This window comes from Haplochromis burtoni, unplaced genomic scaffold, assembly GCF_018398535.1.
Source record: "Haplochromis burtoni strain Fernald_Lab_line unplaced genomic scaffold, NCSU_Asbu1 Contig_314, whole genome shotgun sequence".
NCBI lineage: Eukaryota > Metazoa > Chordata > Actinopteri > Cichliformes > Cichlidae > Haplochromis > Haplochromis burtoni.
The window spans coordinates 445,025-468,769 of record NW_024582675.1 but is presented as its reverse complement, the minus strand read 5'-3'; the positions used below and the strand labels follow the sequence as shown (position 1 = coordinate 468,769).

General features: G+C 42.0%; 1 protein-coding gene across 39 annotated transcripts in view; it reads right to left on the bottom strand.

Moving 5' to 3' along the window:
• Positions 1-23,745, bottom strand: part of LOC102295526 (membrane-associated guanylate kinase, WW and PDZ domain-containing protein 1) — a 137,360-nt gene that overhangs the window by 64,951 nt on the left and 48,664 nt on the right. For all 39 annotated transcript variants that reach the window (XM_014339721.2, XM_014339729.2, XM_042228249.1 and 36 more), the window contains exon 2: positions 15,250-15,366. In XM_014339721.2, coding sequence (XP_014195207.1) covers positions 15,250-15,366 — 117 coding nt within the window. The remainder of the gene's footprint in view (positions 1-15,249; positions 15,367-23,745) is intronic.

Here is a 23,745-nt window from a genome sequence, read left to right as displayed (position 1 = left end):
GCTGTCAGGTTTCCAGTGTTGTCCACCTTACGGCTGCACTGAAAACTACTGATACTAGCTGAAGTTTTGTATAAGCCCCCCCTAGTTTCACTATATTAAAGTTGCTAAAACCTTAGTGATAAATTCCTAACTTGGTAAGCAGATAACATTTCAGGGCTTCTTATTTGAGTTGCTCTTGAACCTTTTCTTGAATGATGCAGTGTTCAAAAGTTGTTTATAACGCTTTTAAATCAGCTATTTTGATCGTGTAAAGATCTGGATTGCACATGCATGTTTCTGTTGGCAAGTAAAAGTAAAAGAAACCTTCATAATTCTTGAACATTTGAAGTTTAATGTATTTACAAAACAAGTGAATGACAACTACTTTAGTGACCTTAGTAATAATCAGAATTTCGCAGAATCGGGTTTATCAGCAATCAAGGGCATAATGTTGCACGTCTTTCAAACCACAATCAATAGATGACAGCAACTAGCCACGACCCTCACTGTGACCTTGGCCTGCCCACTTTGTCTAAACAGTCACTCAGCTTACAGCAGATCAATATCAGACTGCCTCCTTTTGTGCCAATGTCCCATTATCCAAACTGAACCGGGGTGTTCAGGGTTCATATTTTGGTTCAACGACGAGGAGAAAAATAATTTGATGTGTAATGGTGACACATATTACATACCAAAGGAAAAAAAAAAATCAAGACTTCACACAAGATGACTAACAATAACTGTCTCTTTCACAAATACACGGCCTAAGAATTTACATGGAATCTCATTACTTATCAAACAAAACATGCATGCAGTACACCTTATGATTTCCTGCTCTAAAACAAAAAACTGATATAATGATCTTTACAAACTAACTTCAAGCACAGCTGACACTAGTGCCAGAGAAATCCAAGCAGCTCATCCATATTTAATTGATGGTAGACTATTTTGAGGGATCGTCTCCCCAAAGCAACCAAGTTGCCAAATAAGTCGGGACGCTGTGTGGAGACTGAATCTAATGTTTTATAATCATTTAGAAATCACTCGTGTTTTAATTGGGAAAAAAATATTGACTGTTGACGAGGCAGTCTTTCACAGCATGGTGAACACTTCCACACCTTCACCTCTAAAAAGCTCAACCTTCTATAAGACACTAACCAATTATTGTTACTGACCTGTTTCTTAATAATGTCATCAACTGTAAAATGTCCAAATTGCTGCTGTTTTGATCATTTGTCTCCATCTCACCCTATCCCTAATATCCTTTCTCACCCCAGCCCTCTGCATGTCCTCCTTCACCGCATCCACGAGTCTTCCTCTGCTCTTTCCTGCCAGTTTCCTCTTCAACATCCTTTGTCTAGTGTATCCAGTACTCTGTTCTGAGCGCGTCTGAACCATCTCTTGCCTCTCTAACTTTATCTTCAAATTGCTCAACCTGAGCTGTCCCTCTGATGTACTAATTTCTAATCCTCTCCCTCCATCACCTACCGGGTCGGCATCCTGTCCAAACCACACATCATAGCAGGTCTCACGACCATCATGTGAACCTTCTTTTTCGCTCTTGCTGCCATCCTTCTGTCGCAGATTGGCACTGGCACTCATCTCCACCCACTCCACCCCACCTGCACTCTCTTCTTTACGCCCCTTGTGGACTGTCCATTGCTTTGGATGGTTGACCCCAGGTATTTAAACTCTTCTACCCTCACCACCTCTGCTTGTTGCAGCTTCACTGTTTCACCCATCTCCCTCTCATTCACACTCACAGCTACATGTATTCTGCCGACATTCATTCCTCTTCTCTCTAGTCCATGTCTCCATGTCTCCAGGCTCTCATCCACCTGCTCTCTCCTCTCACTACAGATCACAGTGCCGTCTGTGAGCATCATAGTCCATGGAGACTCCTGCCTGGCCTCATCTGTCAACTTGTCCATCACCACTGCAAACAAGAAGGGGCTCAGAGACGATCCCTGACGTAATCCCACCCCACCTTGAATCCATCCGTCACTGCTGCCCCAGACCTCACCAATGTCTCGGTGTCCTTGTACATGTAAAGTGTCATCTTCGGGGTATTTTTATAAACCACCACATTCAGTTTTAATTATATTTTATGTAGTTTTTTTTTTTAACCTAACTGGATACAAGGTTGGACACTAGGTTTAGCAACATTTGAGAAGTCAGTGCATGATATCTCAGTTAGATTTGAGAGTACAATGACACAAGAGCATGACAACACTGTTTAATTATTCTTCACTGAAACATATTCCACAACACTATGAAGGACAGAAGTCTGAGGACTTGAACCTTGATGAATTATATAGGAGACAGAAGACCTAACATAGGAGATGTTCTAGTAGACAGTAGCTGGGCAACAACTGAGTCAGATGATAGTCAGTGACAAAGTAAAAGACAAAAGTAATCTTAGCCATATTTCCTTAACACGATGACATTAAGGCAGATGAAAAAGAAGTAGAAGGAGGCTCTACAGGCACGCACACAGCTTCTAAAAATAGCCACGTGTGATAAATCTGTTTATTTCCTACACTTGCATTCCCCCAGAGCAACAGAGGACCCTGGGCACATATCCCCCCAGGCCGAGGCCGGGCCTTTCATTTTGGTGGTGACCTACATTTAATTCCTTCCACAAGGACAACACAGGGCTTGACTCCACAGATGACTTTGTCATCATAGCTGGGAGCTGGGAAGTCGCCCTCCTTGACATCTTTATTTGATCCAGTTTGAAGCTTTAGTTTGGCAAAAATCATTAGGGCATCTTCAGCCCGCTTAAATCTTTAAGCTGTCATGGTTTAAAAAGAGGCAAAAGAACCAGGCTGAAATATACTTCTTTGATATTACTATCAGCTGGTCTTTTAACTCTTAACCCCTTGGACGCTAACTTGGAGTAACCCTTTGAGCTTTTTTCCAAAAGCAGTTTCAGTCATATTTCAGGCCTATGGTCTCTGCCTCTGCAGCTACCCTTGGAAAAACTCTGAAACTATTCTAATGATCATTAAATCATGTCTTTACTGATATAGCAATAAAGGGTATGGAAGGGTCTTCAAATGTTGTCTTTAAGGGGGAAAGATTTACAGCAAGAAGGTTCTTAGTGCAAATCTCAAGGTTTGAGCGTTTCTAGATGAAGGGGATGATGAAGGTCACCATGGAGATATAAGGTTCAACTTAAAAAAAAAAAGAAGCAGTGACCCAGGTCAGGATATCCAAATAACACGATTATAATAGTTCTAACCTTGAAAAACTGTTCCACACAATTACTGTGTACCTGATATTTGAATTAAAAGACTTATAGGTCAAGCCTGTCCAAACGGCATTTCTTTATGAATTCTTTCACAACGACATCCAAGACAAATTACTGCCGCACACGTGCCGACTTTTTAAACATGTTTTTGCACGTGATCAATACCTGCCTAATCTGCAACAGCCACACCAGAAAGCAGAAGTTATTTTGTCACTGCTGATGACGCAACAGTATTGTTAAAAAAGCAACATGAACTGGGTTAATGCACACATGTCACACTGTATGGTTATAATTAGCAATAGTGTGCACACCGCAGCAATTTCTGTATAAAAAATTTGCAGCATCTATGTAAAACCATGATGTATTTGATTACACACACACGCACCCTTTCAAAATAAAATAATTTTTGATCAATCACAACAATAAAGACATCTTTCTTTATTCAGTGCAATTGTTTAGATATCAGATATATCAATAAAGGATACTGTGCCACACACAGGCACAAAGGAGTGTATTTGCAGGCTGTAGCAGTTCAGGTGAGTGGTTTAAGAAGCATGCAGAGGGTTCTTTCACGTAGAGATAGCATGAGAAAATACATTTAATGATTTTCTTTTGTATGGAGTCATTTTAAAAACTGACAGCATGATTTTTGTATTTTTGGTTTGTTTGTTGTTGTTTTTTTACTGGAAACTGTCAAATTGACTCCAACTAATCTGTATTGGTGCTGAAAATAACTTATCAGTTTTGTAATGGGGCACTTCAGGGTATGCCCACACTATATCAACAGACACGCTATATCAACAGAATGACCAGTGTGACCTAAAAAACAAATGTCATTCAAACATCGAGGTTCAGAGAAACAACATACAGATTAGTGGGTTTCTGGATTTAGAAATAAAAGCAGCATATTAAAACAATCATTGTTTGTTTCAACACTTTCACCACTGAAGTGATCAGTGCTGTGAGTGAAAAGTAGGCCATCATAAATGTGTTTGGCAATGATTCATTATCATAATTGTTCTATTAATAGAGCCAGCTGTTCTTATTCGGCTTCTGTGCTGCCATTCAGGTCACTCAGGACAGGAGTTATTTGAAACGGTGCATTTTAAGTGGTCTGTGACTGACACATAGACAATGGCGCCACTCCTAAACTCTGACAGCATATTTGGACAAAATGTTGTTTTTCTACACGTGATAAGACACACACACAGACACAATACAAGGCACAATGTATTCCAGATTATATGTATGAGCTAGGGTAGAGCAGAAGCTGTTATCTGCAAAAGTTGGTTAAAACTTTCATGACACGACTCAGTGGATAGTCCACAGGGACTTGTGATGTTCACTCCCTCTGCTTCCATTCCCTCCATCACTCCTTTCTGCTTCCATCACTTCTCCAGTTCATTGATTAAGACCACAGACTCCACCCAGTCTCTGATCTGCTCATTTGTGATTTCTCTGTCTGCAGTACGCTTGGCAGTTATAACAGCAGCTTGTGTGGTCGGGCAAAACTCTTCCTGTTTCGGGTTTGAATGGTGGAGAACTGTGGTTCTCCTCAAGTCTCACACCGGGTCCCACTGTAGGCCCAAATCTGTTTTTCTGCTCTAATGTTGCTGATGTCATACAATCCAGAAGTATAATTACAGCTTAATTCATTTTGGCTACAGCACTTATGTAAATGACCAGTGATACCGAAATCCAGATGTGAAGGATAAAGAGGATTCGCTTATGGTTTGCGTCAAGTAAAAGAGAAGACATTGTTTGTGCCTGGCTACTGAGATTAATACAATGCATGCTACCAATATTAACTCTTTCCCCATCAGATGCCTGCTAGATGTAACCTTTGTCCCTTTTCTCAACAGAGTGGTCCTATTTCATGGCTGCTTCACAAGTTAGTATAGTCAAACCACAACTTTATTGCTATATATCAGGGGTGGGGGAACTCCATGCCTCAACGGTCGGTGTCCTGCAGGTTTTAGATGTGTCCCTGATCCAACACAGCTGACTTAAATGGCTAAATAACCTTCTCAACATGTCTTGAAGTTCTCGACAGGCCTGGTAATGAACTAATCATTTGATTCAGGTGCGTTGGCCCAGGGTGAGATCTAAAACCTTCACGACAACGGCTCTCGAGGCCTGGAGTTCCCCACCCCTGATATATAGTTATGTGCCAAAACTTGGGGGAGGTTGCCAGATGTCATCTTTATGGGGGTAACAGTTAACACTAAAAGGCATTCTGGTTAAAAATCTACACCAAACATTTCAGATTTTGGTCATTTTTTAGTCATAGGATGCTAGCAGCTGCAAATGAACTCTTGACCAGCTATCTTCTAGCAGCAATGAATAGCAGGTTAGAGAGGTCATGCAAGTTCATGTCCGTAAAACTCGATACACCAGGACCTTTTTAAAACATCTTCATAGACAAATATGATTGTCTTGACGTCACATGAGGCTGATTACCAGGGGTGGGCAATTCCAGGCCTCGAGGGCCGGTACCCTGCAGGTTTTAGATCTCACCCTGGGTTAACACACTTGAATCAAATGATTAGTTCATCGCAATTCCTCTGGAGAACTACAAGACATGTTGAGGAGGTAATTTAGTCATTTGAATCAGCTGTGTTGGATCAAGGACACATCTAAAACCTGCAGGACACCAGCCCTCGAGGCCTGGAGTTGCCTACCCCTGCTTTATATGTAGCCCTTTTTACTAGTCTCCAACTCTTCCAATCAACTAGACAAGGCACCTAACACATAAACCTATGGGACACAAAGTGCCTATGGTTTGTTCTTATAACTGTGACAACATCCAGACAATTTATTTTTTAGTCAAACTCATTACAAAAATTCCATAATCGTTATAAAAGAGACAAGCTTATTTTGGAAAGTATTTACGCATTTTGCTTTTGGTAGATTAAACACAAGACAAGAATAAAGGGGGGGGCACCACACACACAAGGTAACTATAGCCAAGTTTTCAGGGTTTTTTCCTTCAAACGGGCCACATTTTGTTGATTCACTGTGGTTTATTAGAGCATCTGCTTTGATTAAATAGGTGCCAATTTAAAGAATACTGTATGTAGCTGGTGGAAAATGACAAGGAAGCAGCACGGATTATGGGCCTGCCTCAGAAATCTGGCTACAGTCTTAGACCCAACTGTTGTGCAGAAGCTATTACAAAAGCATTTCCCTCAGTCTCCACAATAAACATGCTCTCATGTCAAAGCTAGCCGGCTAGTCCACATTTTCCAAGAAGATACTAAGGCATGTCTTCATGGATAATTTTCAAGATGCGCACAACCACATGCACAAGCACACACACACACGTGGGGGGGTAGCAGACTGTCGCTATAGTCCAAAACCAAAACAGAGCCATCCACCATCTTCTTGGCCAGAGCAAGCCTGCCAGTGTTTTTTCCCCTTCTTTTTTCTCTTCCCCTTTTGGTGTAAGAATGCACACACGCACACACACACACACACACGCAAATGCAGGAGGGGTCACAAGCTGACTGGGGTTTGTCACCACGGCAGGGGGATAAGGCCATCTGTCTCAGTAAAGGGTTAATCCAACCAAAAGCACAAGCCACAAATTCCAGCATTTTCCAATCCTCACGTTTCTGTTTACATTACATCTTTTTTGTTTGTTTGTTTTGCTTTATGTTTTTTGACTTTTTTTAGGTTTGAGGAGAGGAGCAGTTGCAGTCCATTGTCCAGGCTTTCAAACAGCCCCAACACCTCAAACAATCTCCCTTATGTGGTGATGATGGGCAAACAAATATTAAAAGGGACCATTTTTGTTGGGGTTTTCTAGACCTATAGTTGCTTTTCATTTGCGATTGACTGCTTTGAGTCAGGGGAGGTAGTTTTCGCCACTCTGGTTGGCTGAAAGAGGTATGCAAATAAGAGACAACGCACACATAAAAATACAAATACACACCACAATCAGATCAAAGCAGGATTTCTCTTGACCCGCTATGTTCTCCATTCTTTCCCTTTATAAGAAATTCATTCAGCCCCATATGATTCCCATACAGATAGATGAGGACCAGGTTAAAAGGAGAGAGCTAATAAAATCCACTGCCAGTAGTGCAGTGTGAAGCTAAATCAGGCAGAAACCTGCCTGAAAATGCCCCTGCGCACACACTCACAGCCGGCCTTTGTCTTTTTTATTCCACCCATAAAGGAAAAAAGCACCATGGGCTAGCTACTACCTACAGCAATGTGAAAATGGAAAAGAAAGGCTCTAAAACGATCCATTTAGAGGGGCGGGGTGGGAGCAGGGATGGGGATGGGGAGGGGGTCATCCAGACATGAGATCGAAGAAAAAGAAAAAAAGAAAGAAAAGAAAGGTTGGGGGGAGAAAGAGGAAGGATGAAAGAAAGGCAAAAGCTAACCGTAGCATCCCAGAAGCTGCAGACAGACAAACATACAGGCGGCAGTTTGCTGCTGGAGGCAATGGCTTCCAATGTGATCACACATGTCAACAGATCACACAGCCTTAACAGAGCCATCACAGGGCTGAAGAGCTTCCACCACAAACACACATACTGTACATTCACAAACAGGAAGTGACACTTTGCACACACAAACACACACGGGGGCAGCGTGTCGGGCCACAGACAAAAATACACACAGACACGAGCATACCTGAGACAGACAGACACAGACACACACAGCTTCCGTTTGACCACAACACATCAGCCTCCATTACTGCCAGCGATGTGCCTCCGTCTCCCTCGCTCTGCTCCTCATACCTTCCGCCTGATGCACAGCCATCCCCATCGCCTGCCTCTCCATCCCAACCCCCAACCATTAAATCACAGCAACCCTAGGTGTCTCTTCTGCAAAGAAAACTCAAATCAAAATACCTCAATCAGGGAGCCTTTGAAGGGGGGGGGGGGGCTTCTGCTCCTTCCACTACAGTCCACAGAACAACACCACGTCAACAGGAGACAGGAGGAAAAAAAAAAATCCAATCAGGTGTAGATGAGGAATGAGGAGGGGGGAGAGAAACAACCCAAAAAACAAACAGTGCAGCTCCACCGTTCCTTCTCCTTTCCACCTTCTCCTTCCTTCTCCTGTGTGTCTGTCCTCTGTCCAGCTTTGTGATGCTAAGCTAACGAGAGCTAAGCTAAGCAGCATCCACACACTGACTTATAATGCGCTCCCGTCTCATACCCACACACACCAGCGCTGAGCTGAGCTTCAGTCTCTCTCTCGCTGACTGAGCCCCGCTGTTTCCCGTCTCGCAGGCACCCACATGCACCCGCCCACTTCCCCCTGCTCCCTCCCCTCCTCTTGGCTATTCACCCCTATTCTTTCTTGTTCTCATAGATCCCATCGGATCCCAACGACACCTCTTGTTTCACCGCTCTTCTCAGGACACTGATGTTCTTATACACACAAAGGCGTACGCTTGCTCTGGCTGTTGAACAAGTTCCTGGCAAGTCATCCTAGACCGACATGTGACGAGGAACCTATTGCAGCAAATAAAGATGTGGAGTTAGGAGGTGAGATGAGAGCTGGCCACAGAGGAATGGACTGAAGTGAGACTGAAGCTGCATAAATTTATATGTCAAACGCAAAAGAAGGAGCTAAATAGCCTAATTCCTACACTGCTGATATTTATAGAGGTTACAAGTCTGGTGGATAGATAAGCAAACTATAACACAACTAATCAACCGGGATAACTGCAGAACAATCCCAAAAGAACGAGTTCAAAGGTCCTTCATGTGAGAGTCAAGCTGAAATATGGACAAACAAGAAAAAACATATTTAAACTTTCCAAGTGGAAGAAGCTGCTATGTTGTGCTTTGTTGTTAAGGGGGCTGGGAAATGCAGTGCAAAGATATACAATGGAGTAAGGTCAAAGGTCAATAAAATCTGCATGCATGGAAATCTCACTTGATTTTGAGTGTGGTGTTGATGGACTGCAGAGCTCAAAAGTTAAATTTTAAAATGTAATGAAGGAGCAACTGCCATCAGGAAAAAAAAAAGTAAATCACTGCTGGACACTTGCATTGGTGCGAGTTTTAGCAATAATATTAGCATTTAATCTACAAGGTGTGCTGCTTCGTACACTCCAAGGGACTTCATCTATCACAAATCCCCTTTATGGCAGCAATCCTTTGATCCTGATAATGGTTTTGTACCCCGGAGAAAAAAAATAAAAAATAAAAACCATTTTGCCTATTCGGCAGTTACTGTTTCCTGCACAGTTGGCTTCATCTACCTGCAGCATGCTGGGAACCCCCCATTTTAAGTGTGCTCCAACTAATACAGAGATGCTGTTTTGTGACCTAGAGCCCTACCCCTGTGGTTTAAAAAAAACAAAAGTCAGCAAAAACAGAAAATAAATCTGTACAACAACAATGTTCCTATGTCTGCATGAAGCTACACCCAGCAGCTGGTTAGCTAAGCCTTGCAGCCGTTTTTGAAATGAGCAGACACAAATACTGTTTTGGCTACCGTTTCCTCCTCCTCCCAGTTGTCGGGCTAAGCTAACTGTCCCCCGGTTCTATAGCTTAACTTCTGACATAAAGAGATAAATGTATTTCAGAAGATTCTTTTAATTCGCAGATGTCAGCAGGTGTGGTGTGGATGGACTACTGAGATAATGCCAATGTATAGTTCTGTGTCAGTACAAAAGTTGCACTCAAGTATGGCCGTGGTGTAAGGTGTTTGGAGAAGTCCAGCGCGTGGCAAACTTGGCTTTGAGAGATGGTTGAATTCAACAAAGAACTGGTTTAACAGGAAGGATCAGTTGTTGAACAGACATGTTCGAATACACTTAGGAGAGCTTCCCTTACATAGTGCGTGACAGATACCGGACACACGGATTATTTGACTGACATGCATCCTCTTCTCAGGAAAAAAAAAAAGCCTCAAGTTTAGATCTAGATCTTGTTTTTACCTTGTAGTGCCTTTACTTGACTTTGTTTGCTGCTTAGAAAGGGCACCGCCACTCTCAGAGCTTTGTGCATTTCTTTTGCTTTGTTGAGGTACCACTGTGTGATTGCATCTCCGACTGCAATTTTTAAAGCATGACCAGAGAGGCGGCTTGTGTGTCCGTTGTTGACACAGACGAAAACCCGCTCGTATTGGACAGGACAGTGAGCTCTGATCCAACCACAGGTTATACATCTAAATGCTTATTCATGTTTATGTTAGCTTGACTAGCTAGCTAGAATCAACACTGATTTGAGTGTGTTTGTCCCCCAATCTTTCCATCCCCTCTCTCTTTTCTCCTCTCTGCCCATCCCCCCCGCTTCTTGCCCTCCTCCCACACCCAAACTCCACCCTACCCCCATCTCGATCCCCACGGCTTCAGCCCACACCTCCCTCCAAGCCGTCCTCTTAGCCTATATACGGGTCGTCCAATTGTCTGCACTGCCAGTCCCGCAATTCATCATCACTCGCACACACACACAGACAGACACACGCACGTGAACACAGACTTGTGCAAACCCTGTCCATTTGAGGAGCGATCCCCAAGCCATCGGCATCACAACAACTACAGCAGACAATACTGCTTACTTGCCTTGATGCAGGCGAGATCAGAGCTCCCTTTTCAAGGCTTGTCGACACAGAACGGCGAGATTTAAATATCAGGTATTAAACCCACAGAGCAACCGTCTTCTTCTTGCTACTGCTCCGATCGTTGTAACTGGCAGGGAGGAAAAAAAGAAGAGGAAGACAAAGACTGATACAGAAGGAGAACGGGAGCAGCAGTGGCAGCGGGAGGACGAGAGGCAGTGGTGTCATGAGTTGGGGGGGTCAGGAATGAAGAGGAGGAGGATAGAGGGAGTGGTGTCATGAGTTGGGGGGGTCAGGAATGAAGAGGAGGAGGATAGAGGGAGTGGAGGGTCGGTGGGGATAATGGGAGACTGGGAATGTTTGACGTACAGATGGGATGACCACAAGGGAAGCAGATAAATGCCTCGGCAGATGGGGGAGGGTGGGAGTGCTGTGCTTCAAATATTAACAGGGTTATAGGGACAGCTGACTTTTTTGGACATGCGAGTGAGGAAACTAGTTTATGGACAAATGACAACAACAACAACAAAAATTCTCTTGCACTTCTTGTTAGTCATTTCTCCAACCATGTTTTAAAAGTTCATTTTTATCTGGTTTTTACCCCTTAACTATATAATTAGTCCAATTCCACTGTGCCTTTTTAAAACTGCTGGTTGGATGGTAAAATAGCCTCCAATCATTTTTCTATGAAGCGAGTGTGTCTGTTTTTTCTGAAACTGAACATTAGGATATTTACACCAGCTGCTTTTGTTTTGTTTTTTAATAAAGCTACATTCAAGTTTAAGATATAGTGAAGTGGCGTATGGACAGCAGACAGCAAACACGCACTGAAAACTGTTACAAAATACTGTTTAATCCCTCCGTTGTTGTGTAGTTGTTTAGGGAACCAGTGTGTGTGATATTCTTGCCGATTTCCAGAATAAATCTTAAATCAATTTCTTTACCTTGCTAAGAACCAAAGCAAAACCTGTTTTTCCATGTTTTTTCTAGAATGCACTGACTTTGGAACGACGTCACTCCCGAGTTCCGACATTGGAGCTCTAAAGAATCTGGATCCTGGCGTTTTTCTCGTCTCCCTCACCCAGTCGCAGCAGATAGCTCCCCCTCCATGAGCTTTCCTGTTAAAACAGAGTTCTTCCTTCCCACCATTGCCAAGTGCTTCCTCACAGCGGGCCACCTGATTGTTGCGGTTCTCTCTCCATTTATTGTACAGTGTACCTTACAATGTAAAGAACCTTGAGGCGACTGCTGCTGTGATTTGGTGCTATATAAATAAAACTGAATTAGCTAAATGTCAAGCAGCTCACAGGTAATACATGGATTTTGACCTATAGTGCTCTGACAGTGACAGGAGGACTATAAACGTGTAGAAAGGTTGATTAAGCTGCAATACAATTTTTGCCAAATTACACCAGACCTCTCTCTCCTTCTGTTTCTCCACCTGCTGTTTGCTTTTTTAAAAAAAAAAAAAAAAAAAAAAAAAAAATCACACGAGCACCGAAACGTGAAAGCGCCTTGATCAAGGATCCGACCATTATAAACAAAGATAAACACTGACCTCACACAACTGCAGGTCAAATGCAAACACACCCATTTCACAAACACGTGCTTTTTGCTCTGACTGTGATGGGCATAAGGATACATTTAGTCACTGCCCCATGCAACATGACCTCAAATAACACAAAGAAAATATTAAGCTGTTGCAAAGCATCTCTGAATTCAATATTCTGGTAAAGATGGACTCTCCACTACGAGCCATGACAATGAAAACTTTAGAGTCCTATTAAACATGTGGCCCGGAGAACACCTTCATGCACCGTTTGCTGCCAACAGCAGCGAGGTTTTTACTGGTGTGCCTCGGACCACTCCGTAATTAAAACGGCCGGCCCCTCTCACCATCTACCAGTGTCTAGCTGACATATGGCAGTGGAGGTAATGCAGACAAAGTCAGATAGTAATTTGTGTGAGAGATCATGAATAAACGAATTAAAGAAAGCCAGCTGATAAGAACCATGAACATTTTCATCCTTCGGCAGATCCTTTTCAAATCCAATTCCAAAAGAATGAACTTAAAATCCAATATGGCGAGGACATGGAAACCATTTAGCTGTTGAATAAGGCTGATGAACACTTTCATTGCAATTTGCATACTGTGGATTTTAATTTATACTAAAAAACAAAACAAAAAAAAAAACAAGCAAAGTTTTTATTGTGGAAATTGTGAAATTATGTAATATTGCTATTGTGAGACTGATGGATATTACTAAAGATCACTATATCACTGCACCACATATGCAAATATTAAAATGCTGAGTAGAGACATTTGCAGACAAGCCAATCATTTATGCAGTTTTGCTCTTTCCCCCTCGCTTATTATAAGTCAGGCATTCTGTAACCACGATAAGTAGGGATTTCCAACTCGAGCAGCAGGATAATGATTCACTATCCTCTGATTGGTCCAACTGGACCACTTTCAATGTCCTGTGCAATTCAAGGTTAAGTCAAAATTGGCATCAGGCACCAGGCATAAATCTACTCTAGGAATATCATCTGTCTATAAGAATGCTATTATGTTGTTTATACAATAACACCACATCATTAGCACCAACACTGTATTCAAGTGGTTTTTTTCCTGGAGCAGAGAATGAAACTTCAAATGTCTAATTCCACTTTGAAGCAGTGGATATGAGAGAAATATGCGGCATTAGAAAATAAATGTGCTTTCAAATAGCTGCTGCTATATCAACACTAAGAAAAAACACATCAAAGACACCAGGCCTCTATTCCTGGATTATCCAACCAGAGAAGATACTGGTTAGTGATAGAGGGATGCTGATGAAGCTACAGGTACTATATTTACTGCCTTTATTGATCCAGTGGTCATGAGATACTACTAGGCTATTCATCGTCTTATATGCTGGTAAAAAGAAGGCAAATCTACTTTTTGAGGTTTGCGAAGACATGTTATCTCTCATCCAAGAGGCTTCTTAAGTAAAAAACAAAAAGGTGAATAGAGGTGGTGGCTTATGATACCAGCTATCAGCCACTTACAATGCAGTCTTAAGACCTCCTCCCAGGTTCTTTAACTCCAACACTCACACCTAACCTAAATGGATCTCAATAGGCAATATGATAGAGTGGGGCAAGGCCCTACATTGGTTTCACCTTTAACCCCTGGTTATGCTAATGACACGCCTTTCTTCACACCGTGGCTTATGTGATGACTCACATGATTGATAGGTCAGGACCACCTCCAAAGACCGCAATCCCCACTAGGGGTTAACGCTGCATTCCAGAAACCACAGAACTCGGGAGTGACACCACTCCTGAGTTAGCATGTTCCCAAAAAACACGAAAAACACGGTAGAGCAATCCAGGCATTACTAGCAGTTCAGCAAAACACTTGTTTTTTGCACTTAAAAGCACAGTCATGGATATGGCCTGGTCAGTGCTCTGAGTATGGCTTATTTAGTGAGTCACAAATACACAACAGTGGCATTACAGAGAAGTTTCAAAGTTCTATGTTCAATGCCGCCATCATGGACTGTTAACTCTGGGCTGCTCAAACTTTGTGAGTAGGACATCCGAGTTGAGTGGGTGTTCCTACTGGGAGCAGGAAAAAAAATCCAACTTTCAACTTATTCAGGAACACACCATAAATGTGCGAATAAGTGAAGAATATTCTTGGATGAGCGGTAAAACGTCTTCACAAACTTGACCCTACACAGACTACACTCTCCATTGTTGAAACGGCAGATATTTTTTCCCTTGATCTAACTGGACGTTACTTGACAAGATGGGTGGTGCGTGCAGCGTGCCTAACTTTGTGTCAACTAGTCGATGATTAGTTTGGAAAGAAGGCAGAAGAGCGGGATGAACAGAAATGTTGTGTGATTAAACAGATGAAGTCATGATTAAGGTTTTTCAGGAACAGGATATGAAGCAATCAGTCCTGCTAATTGCACGGCCAATATTGGTTTAAAGACAAACAATCAGGCTTAATTAGAAACAGCAGTAAAGGGTCTGTGTGAGGCAAGCAAACTCATTCATACATGGATCTAAAACTAATGAAGCCTGGATGTGAGACGGCGGTTTGCAATGACCTAAACGAAGAGTTTTCTGATTTTGTTTGGATGCTTACACAACACTGTCCCCTGGTAATGGTAATACGCTACTGCTTAAACAGTATTTAGGGATGGTTAATCATGTGCATAAGACTGATCAATACTGATGTTCTTTAAGAATATCGTTGCTGATGTGAGGAAGAGGAAGAGCACTGGATAAATGACTGATGGTCACGTACCCTAGAATCTTCTGAAGATGTATACTGTACTTGGACAGACTTTGATGTATGCGTTTGTATGATTCCTTTAATTATGTGTTTTGATGCAAGTCTCATACATTTCTTGAATGCATACTTATTAAAAAGAACGGAATGTGAAAGACACAAGAAGGATTCAGCAAAAGACATGTCATGAACTCACAAGGCACAGCGTGACGGTAGAGGTTGTCTCTGATGGTCTGCTGCAGTTCGTGGTCAGGCGAGGACTTCTGGAAGCGCTGGCTCAGATACTGCTTCAGGTCCTTGGTCAGCTTGCTTCCTGTGATTGTGAACACAAATGTATCAAAACAACTGAAGTAAAAAGCAGGCCAGCACACATAAAAACATCACAAGAGCCAAAATGACACTGTTAATCCACAGCGGAGCGTCAAATGACCACACCGCTTGGCTCCTGTGAAAAGAAATACACAGGTTTGTCCTGCAACTACAGTAAAGCTTGATGCTGAGCGAGTGCACAGCCGTGAATTGTACACTTGCCATCGTCACTGAGAGGGGGTAGCTGGCCGCTCACTCTCACTCCAGCAGGCCAGGACAAGCCAAATCTAAGACTGCTAGCACCATGGCTAACACAGAAGCAGCCCTCCTACCGTTTAGCCATCTGCAACTCAGACACACATTAGGCAACTAAAGGGCAGCATGAGGGGAAAGTGTCCATATGTGTGTGTGTTTGCTCCCGAATCTGTGCCTGTGTGTGGTTATTACAGATACTGTCCACGTTAGTGGCAGTTCCACGCCTGTTCGAACGCATCACATGCAGTCTGAGAACATAACAGAAAAAAAAAGAGCCGAGATGTCTGCCGTCACCCTAAACAGACTGAAAAACTGGGTTTTATACTCAATTTATACTCTATGACAATTTCATGATCGAATTTCGTGACACGACTCCTTCAGGCAACAACAAACATCTTATTTTCTTCATTAGTGTATGTCCCATTACTCATTATACAAATGATGTATCTCCCATCTTTGCATGGCTGCCGAGACCATTTTTGGTTGTCTTGGGCAAACAACCAATCATAAAAGGCCCTGGTTTCTGTTTCCATGGAAACTGTGTGTACGTGTGTGTATGTGTGTGTACATGCGTGCCGGTGTGTGTGTTTAATAAGATGATTGAGATTGTTACCAAAGTACAGAAGAGCATTCTGCATTGGTTAGCAGAAAATATTGTTTTTGTTTTTAATGACGTGAACCTACAATGGAAGCACACCATGCACAGGCCCAGGTATGGTGCGCCTGCCTTTTATTTGATTGTGACCAAATATTTTGTCTGTGATGCATGACAATATACATGAAGAAGCACAAAGTAGATGCAGAAACATATGGGCAAATTATCAAATTGTGGTTTGGAAGCAGTCGGGTAATTAAAATGTCAGCATAGAACACATTTAACTGTTGTTCCTCTGAATTTGCAGTTTTTTTCCTCATCCTCATTTTTCTGTTTTAAATAAAAAGTTCAAATTTAATATTTCTCTTAATTTGTATAAAAAATAAAAAATAAAAAATTTAAAAAAGCGTCTGTAGATCACACTCCTTACTAGGAGTTAATCCAGCTCCGCGTATTGAAATGTAATTGACTCCGTTATAAATAAACTGGGGTCTTCGACCACTGCAAACGTGAACCGTTATAAATCAGTTATCAAGAGGTCAAGTCTTCCATCACTATCTGAGCTTGCTGTTGGGAGGGTATGCTGCTCCTGGCACCGTCGCATACAGACATATCACTCAGTTGTAATCCTCACAACAGCTCACAAGCTAACTCTCACGCCAACAGAGAGCCTAACGCGCTCTCTGATGTGCTCATGTACACAATTACTAGAGGGCCATGGGTACTCCTTCCTGCCAGACTTCAGACTGATTGTGTAACCCAATGTGAAATTTGGACTGGACTCCCTGCAATATCACTAAAAGGTCACCCAAAGTGAATGATGGCACAACATAGTACAATTTAGGTTTTTCCTAGTAATGTTAACTCAATATTGTGGTATATTTTTAGCCATAAAGAGGTGTAGCCACTAATATGAATCAAGATCCAAAAATGCTGAATTCTGCAGTTCCAATCAGGCTCGAAACCAAGTGCTCATCAAACTCAGCAGCAGCTTTTGTGCATCATCAGTACACATTATTTTAGCTGATTAAAAGATGAGTCACTCTTTCAGATGAAGCAGGCAGGCTTAAGAAAGCTAGCACAGTCCTTTTACGTGGTTGGTGATGGGTGTGCCATCAACAGCACCTCAAGGAGCAATTGCATAAGAGCTAATCCAGTTACATTGAGTCTGTCCTCCCCCAACTCTCTCTTTGTGTGCCATTATCTTGATGGAACAACGATGCTTTCGTAAAAATGAGCAGCCATCCTTCAAAGTCACAAAAGTATGAATAACAAGACCCTAAAGGACTGCCAGAGTAGTAAATGATAAGAAGATAATCAACATGTCCCAATGTAATTAAGTAGATAGCGCTATCTGTCATCCTTCTGCTCCTGTACAGAGCTGACAATTAAGGCTATCCACTGATCCCCACCTGGTGTCAAAATATGGCATTTAACAGTAAGCATTAAGGGGAAAGTCTGACCCAATTTCAACTACCTGCATAGACCAGGCTGGTACTAAAGCTCATCATTACAAAGAAGCTGCTTATGCCTTTTTTCCCTAAAACTGAAATTACCTGCTAGAGCTCCATATTAAGACTATGCCAAAAGTCAAGTCCTAATATATTTCATCTGGCACATCTGCTCTTGACTTTCATTTAAAATCAAAAAGAATGTTGAGTATGTAAAATGACAAAAGCATATGAACAATAAATAGAGAGAAATATAAAAAGGAACACAATAAAACAAAGAAAAAGAAAAATACAATTAGGATTTGTTCAGGATACAAGATCCAGATGTGAGAAGCAAATCAAGTCAACTTAGATGTTACTTGCCTTGGAACTCAAGGCAAATACAAAATAAGGAAAAAACAAAACTCTGAAGCAGTCTCTTTTCAGAAATCACAAGGCCCACAAACTATTTTTTATCTAAAGTCTGCATTAAGCAGCCAAAAGAAACATACAGCTAGCTAACAGTAGAACCTGGCTGAAGGAGATGCTGATAATACTTACATCTTTTCACACTGTCGAGCACAAGCTTCCCATCACACGTTAAATTATTCTTTTCTTCTAATGTAAAGGTTTTCCTGACATTTAAACCTTGAGTGGCAAAGTTAATTTTAAGGTCCACCAGAAAGGACAGTAGAAGTACAGCCAAACCCCCAATCTTCCTGCACACTGTGGTACTATTACTTCCATGCTTTAAACGCAAGCCAAATAAAAGCACACCATCTTGAACAATGTTCTACAAGAAGTGCAGGATGAGTGACCACTAGCTTTTCCTTGGCCGGTACTTAGATGTCTGCTGGGACCAAGTATGCATGAGGTTCGGGAGTCAAATGAACCTCTTTCTGCAGCTACACGATGTACTCTGTTGTTTCTGGTATGAGGTCAAATACCATCCGACCACATTTCCTATTGCCTTTCCCTTCCCAGCTGAGTACTTTAAAACCACTATCCTTAAGTGATCCAACAACGTGAGATTCTTTTGTGTCTTTTGCCTCCAAATATGTTTTGGTTGATGAAACGGTAGTAAAAAAAAAAAAAAATCCACTGTTATTGAGTGGATAGTGTACCAGCGTACCTCTCATGATCACCTCTCCTTAAACCTTAAAGACAGCTAGTCAGCTCCTTAAAAAGACTGCCAAGTATACATTAAAACCATTAACTGCTACCAAGGTGCTGTTTTGGTACCATCTATGTAATGACACAGCACTCTGGCTGTGATGGCAAATAGCGCCGTTTCTGTATGTAAAATGAACATCTTAAAAATCTTTCAGTTTTAGTTTTGAGCTTTAATTTCAGATAGTTTTAGTTCTGATGCCCTGGTGATTTTACCTGTAATTCAGTTATTAACACAAAAACATCACCGAACTCTATGAACCTGCCATGATGGAACAAAGAGCAGGCAGGCAGCAGACTAGAATTCAGAGACCATTTAGCCCAGAGGCCACCCACCCAAATCATACTGCAAACACATAATTAGAAAAGACGTATCCCTAAAACAAAGCCCACCTGTTATAGATTTTCCATAATCCCACTGAAACAAGCGAGATTTTCTAACCGGAGACGTGCGATCTACAACAGAAGGGAGGTGAGCGAGAAGGTTTTTTATACAAAACAGAGAGAGGCAGGGTCTGTCACACAGAACGTGAACATCAGAGTAAGCCAGGCAAAACATCAAAAGAGTTTTTAGACATAGCTGAAATGTGGAAAGCCCCTCTACTTTCCAGGCATCTTCCCCCACTGAACCCAGCCCGGCACCCCTCGGCTGTGATCAGCCAGCCAAGTCCCTGCTCAGACATGCATAGCCAGCCGTGGCACCAGCTAGACCCTCCGCTGGCAGTTGACATCTGTATTCACAGCATGGAAAAAGCAAACTTCATTGAAACTCGATCCTCCTTGCTCGTGGGGCAGCCTTAGTAAGAAAGGAAAGGTTTGACCGATTTCTGCTGATTTAGTAATGGGAGGAGTCACGCACCCGTTACACTCTAGACAAGGAATGGCATTGCATAGTGGGGGAGCCCCCAAAAAGCTGGCTCGATATCCAGCAACCTACAGCTACACGTTGGCTACATAACCGTGCTGCTGATCCTAAAATTAATCTTACATGTTTGCACAGTTTTAAAGTAGCTGAGGCTGTCCATTCAGGACCTGGGCTCAGGCCAAAATCCAAACGTACTTAAAGTTGATTACTTTTACTGGAAGAATCCCATAATGGAAGTTTGACATGCTCTACATGTAATTCCAGACAAGTACTCGCATAAGAGAGTGTGTTTTTCCCCGCTCACATTACTCTCAATAACTTGCAGAAAACTAAAACTATCATTTCTAATTTTCTCCGATGTGGCAAGAGGAAAAAGATGTCAAAACAGACTGAGTGCTCATGCCACAGCTCAAGGAAACATAGCACTTATAGGCTAGTTGGTACATCTTTCTGTCCACTTTGATACAGAGTGAGAAACCTCGGCAGCCGTTGGATTGATCAGTTTTCATCGATGCTGCTTGCAGGTAGAACCCACCATCTGATGGTGATGCCGTCACCTGATTTTTAACATTTTGCAATAGTCTGCATTGTGATTTATCACCTTTTTGTTCAATTGCAAATTATGTCCATGAAGTTATTTCATAGCTGCAAAATGACTTTGTAAAACATACTAACCCTGGTACTAAAACCTGCAGTAAGATAGAGTTTATTTACAGTTGGACATCAGCATGCTGGTCTTATTATAACCATAAATTCCCCACCGCTCTGAATTAAATGCATTTCCTGCACTGCTTAAAAGGCTCTTTGTGCAGAGGCATCTAACGATTTTGACCGCAGGTTCGGTCTTCGCAGCGGGCAATGGTAGATGCAATCGTCCTCTTAACACAAAGCAACACAAAGTGACAAAGCAGAAAACACTGTCATATGCCAGCGAGGATGCCAGCCTGTTTTACACTTAGCCAAGCCAGACTTGGCAGTGCCACCATGTTTGGCTGGGCACTGGGTGTCGTATCGATGTAGAATACACAAAGAGTCTGGCACACAAGGTAACAAATAACTTTTTTTTTTCCTCCGTCCTCCTCTCACGAATTGTCTTTTGAACATCAAGGGGCATGTTGCCAGGCAAAAGCTATGATTAGAACTAAATCCTCCCTTTCTCTGGGCTGTTTATTGTTAAATTTAGTTCCTCCAAAGTGGGACATAACCGGCTTTAAAGTCAAATGGATTCATGCCATCCCAACTTGACCTACTACAAGTTAAATTTAGCTATGTACACAAGCTGCCCAGAGTCATGTCTTATATAATCATCTCTTAAGTGAGCAGTCCATCCATGGCTCTAGTTAATCAGATAATCGGGGCTAATCAGCATTTAATTGATTTAACTCAGCAGCTATCTACACTTAACATTTTCATCACCCCTGATCAAAGCTTAGCCATATGTCATAATGATTAAGAAACAGGCAGAGAAGTCAGAGAGAGCCGAATGTGACCCTCGACCAGTGACCTCTAGATAGTTCACATCCATATTATCACCGATAACTAAACCGCCATGGTTAGGTCTGTGTGCACCAGCGGAGATTATGTAGATCCCTGCAGGTGAAAAACATGGTAAAATGAGGATGGCAGAAATACTTTCCCTTCTAAGTTTTTTATTAAGGTCGTTGTCAAGATATTACTATAATGAACAGCCCTTTGAAAAAGAACTCCCAAACCACCAGGCAGAGATTTTACATTCACAGAGCAGACAGGCATGTGTGTCTGTGCGAACAAGCCCGTCTTTGAACTCAACACTACCCCCTAGGTTGCTCTATTAGATGTGGCTTGCATCACAGCAATAGATGGGCTCTGTATCCATAGCAACAGCTGCCAGATGAGTACAGGCTGTGGTAAAAGGTGGTGATGGGAGACAGCAAGGCATAGTCTGCTGCCCCCCTCTGGACTATCAATGCTTTACAAAAATACAAGAAAAGGCAAAAGAATGGATCAAGAGCCACATTAAGAACAGTGACACATGGAACTGAGTTTTTAATGTAAATGTGCTGCTCGGTGCAATATAAAGAAATTACGACTCACTCTAAACATATGCATGGCTACTTCACATGTAAAATATTGCTTGAACTGATAAAAATGTCAACAAAGAGACTGAAATATCACAGCTACAAAGACTTCACACTAAACAAGAACTAAAATGAAGTTTAGAGCTTAAAGGTAAAAGAAAATAAATAAATAAATAAATAAATAAATAAATAAATAAATTGCCGCAATAGTTACTAGATGAGCTACATGAACCATAAATCTGAAATGGCTATAGTGAGACATCGGTACTACAACCTCACGGACAAATTACCGATGCAAAACTGATTGAGGTGTGTGGATGCTAAAAAGATTAGTTGAAAAACAATGTTGAGATGTATACCTTACAGTTAACTGAAAAATGTAATCAAGTCTGCACATCAGAGGTACTGGGAACTCTGTGAAACTCAAAAGTGGTCTTTGCAGTGACTAACTGAAGTGAAAAGATCACAGACTGCCTTCAGCGCTCTGAGACGTGAGTTTAAGTCAATGTGTTGGGTTTGCAGTTTTGTGTCACGATTTCTTTAAAAAGAACTGCTAGCGGCCTCGCGTACGCAACCATGCAATTGTTAGACACAGCATTATGGATACTGTTGTACTCGTGCGTTTGCAACAAATCGCGTGAATGTGTGACTGAATGAGTTTTCGGTCAGAGGTAGGGGTACGCCGCTTCTCAATCAATGCCTGCATGAGACAGCGGAGATCTAAATTGAGGACTAAATGCACTCAGACTCTGTCATTCAGTCAAAGTCATATCCAGATACATTTTTCAAAGCCATCTGTTTTCTCAGAGGAAAATCCATTTTCACCAGCATTTTTGTTCCCCCTAACCAGCCCAGTATAGCAAGAAAAACATCAGAGCCCATCAGGAAACATAGGTTGTCCTCATAATGTCAGAAACGGTACTCAATTAAGTGCAAATCAGATCTTTTTGTGAGAGGTTGCTACACAAATTGCTTGTTTGCTAGCATGTTTCTTGAAAATCTTCACAGCTGAGTGAGTCTCAAATTAGGTGCATCACTTTGCAGCCGAGGCTGTGAAAGCGCAGAAGATGCAGGACGAGATATGGTCTTTTCAGTGCAGCGGTGAAACAACAAATACAAAGTCTGGTACTTTGACAGATGCACCTCGTTGAGTCCAGATCAGAAAAAAAAAAAAAGCATATCCAACACGATCAGGGTTAAGTCTCTGACACATTTTCAATCCTGTCTATATGGTTGCGTGTCCCAGAGCTGCTTGCCTGTTTACTATATTCCTAGATTGCTTTCATTGATTGCAGTCCTTCACAGAGGGGAAAGAAATCCTCAGAGGATTTACATCAGCATGTGGGGCGGCAAAAAAAGGCTGCAGTAGAGATATCACTTCCTCATCTGCAATCTGACAGTGGACTGTGAGAAGCACATCATGCGACCATTCACAGGTTTGAGCACTGTGTGTGTGCTGCATGCATGTGAGTGACGTCGAGTTGGTATTTGTAAAGGCCATTATTTACACAATATGAGCACCTGTCTGATGTGACAAACACCAGCAATCCGCTAGCCAAGGACTCAGACACTATAAATAATAACAACAGTGGCTGGATCCAGATTTGTGTGGGTGCTGAACAGTGCCATAAGTTCTGTGTTATTAATATTGCTTTGATGCCTCCTACATACAGTATGAGCCTGTGCGAACAAAGAGGCTTCCAGATTAGGCTTGTGAGTGAGAGGACCCATCATGCATGGATCTGTATATATTTACAGTCTCCATGATCACCACAGAACCAAAAAACAAAATAAAGTTAATATGCAAAGTAAATCAACATCATAATAACTGCTTAATTAAGAGGTTCATTTATTTAAAGCCAGGATTTACTCAGCTAACAATGAGATTATTGACTGACTGACGTAAAAGCCTCTGAGACAAGTATTTTGGAGATAATTGCCTCTCCATCACCGTCCCTAATGCACTGACAGGCAACATTTCAAGACCAATGAATGTTCTAGTCTCCTGTGA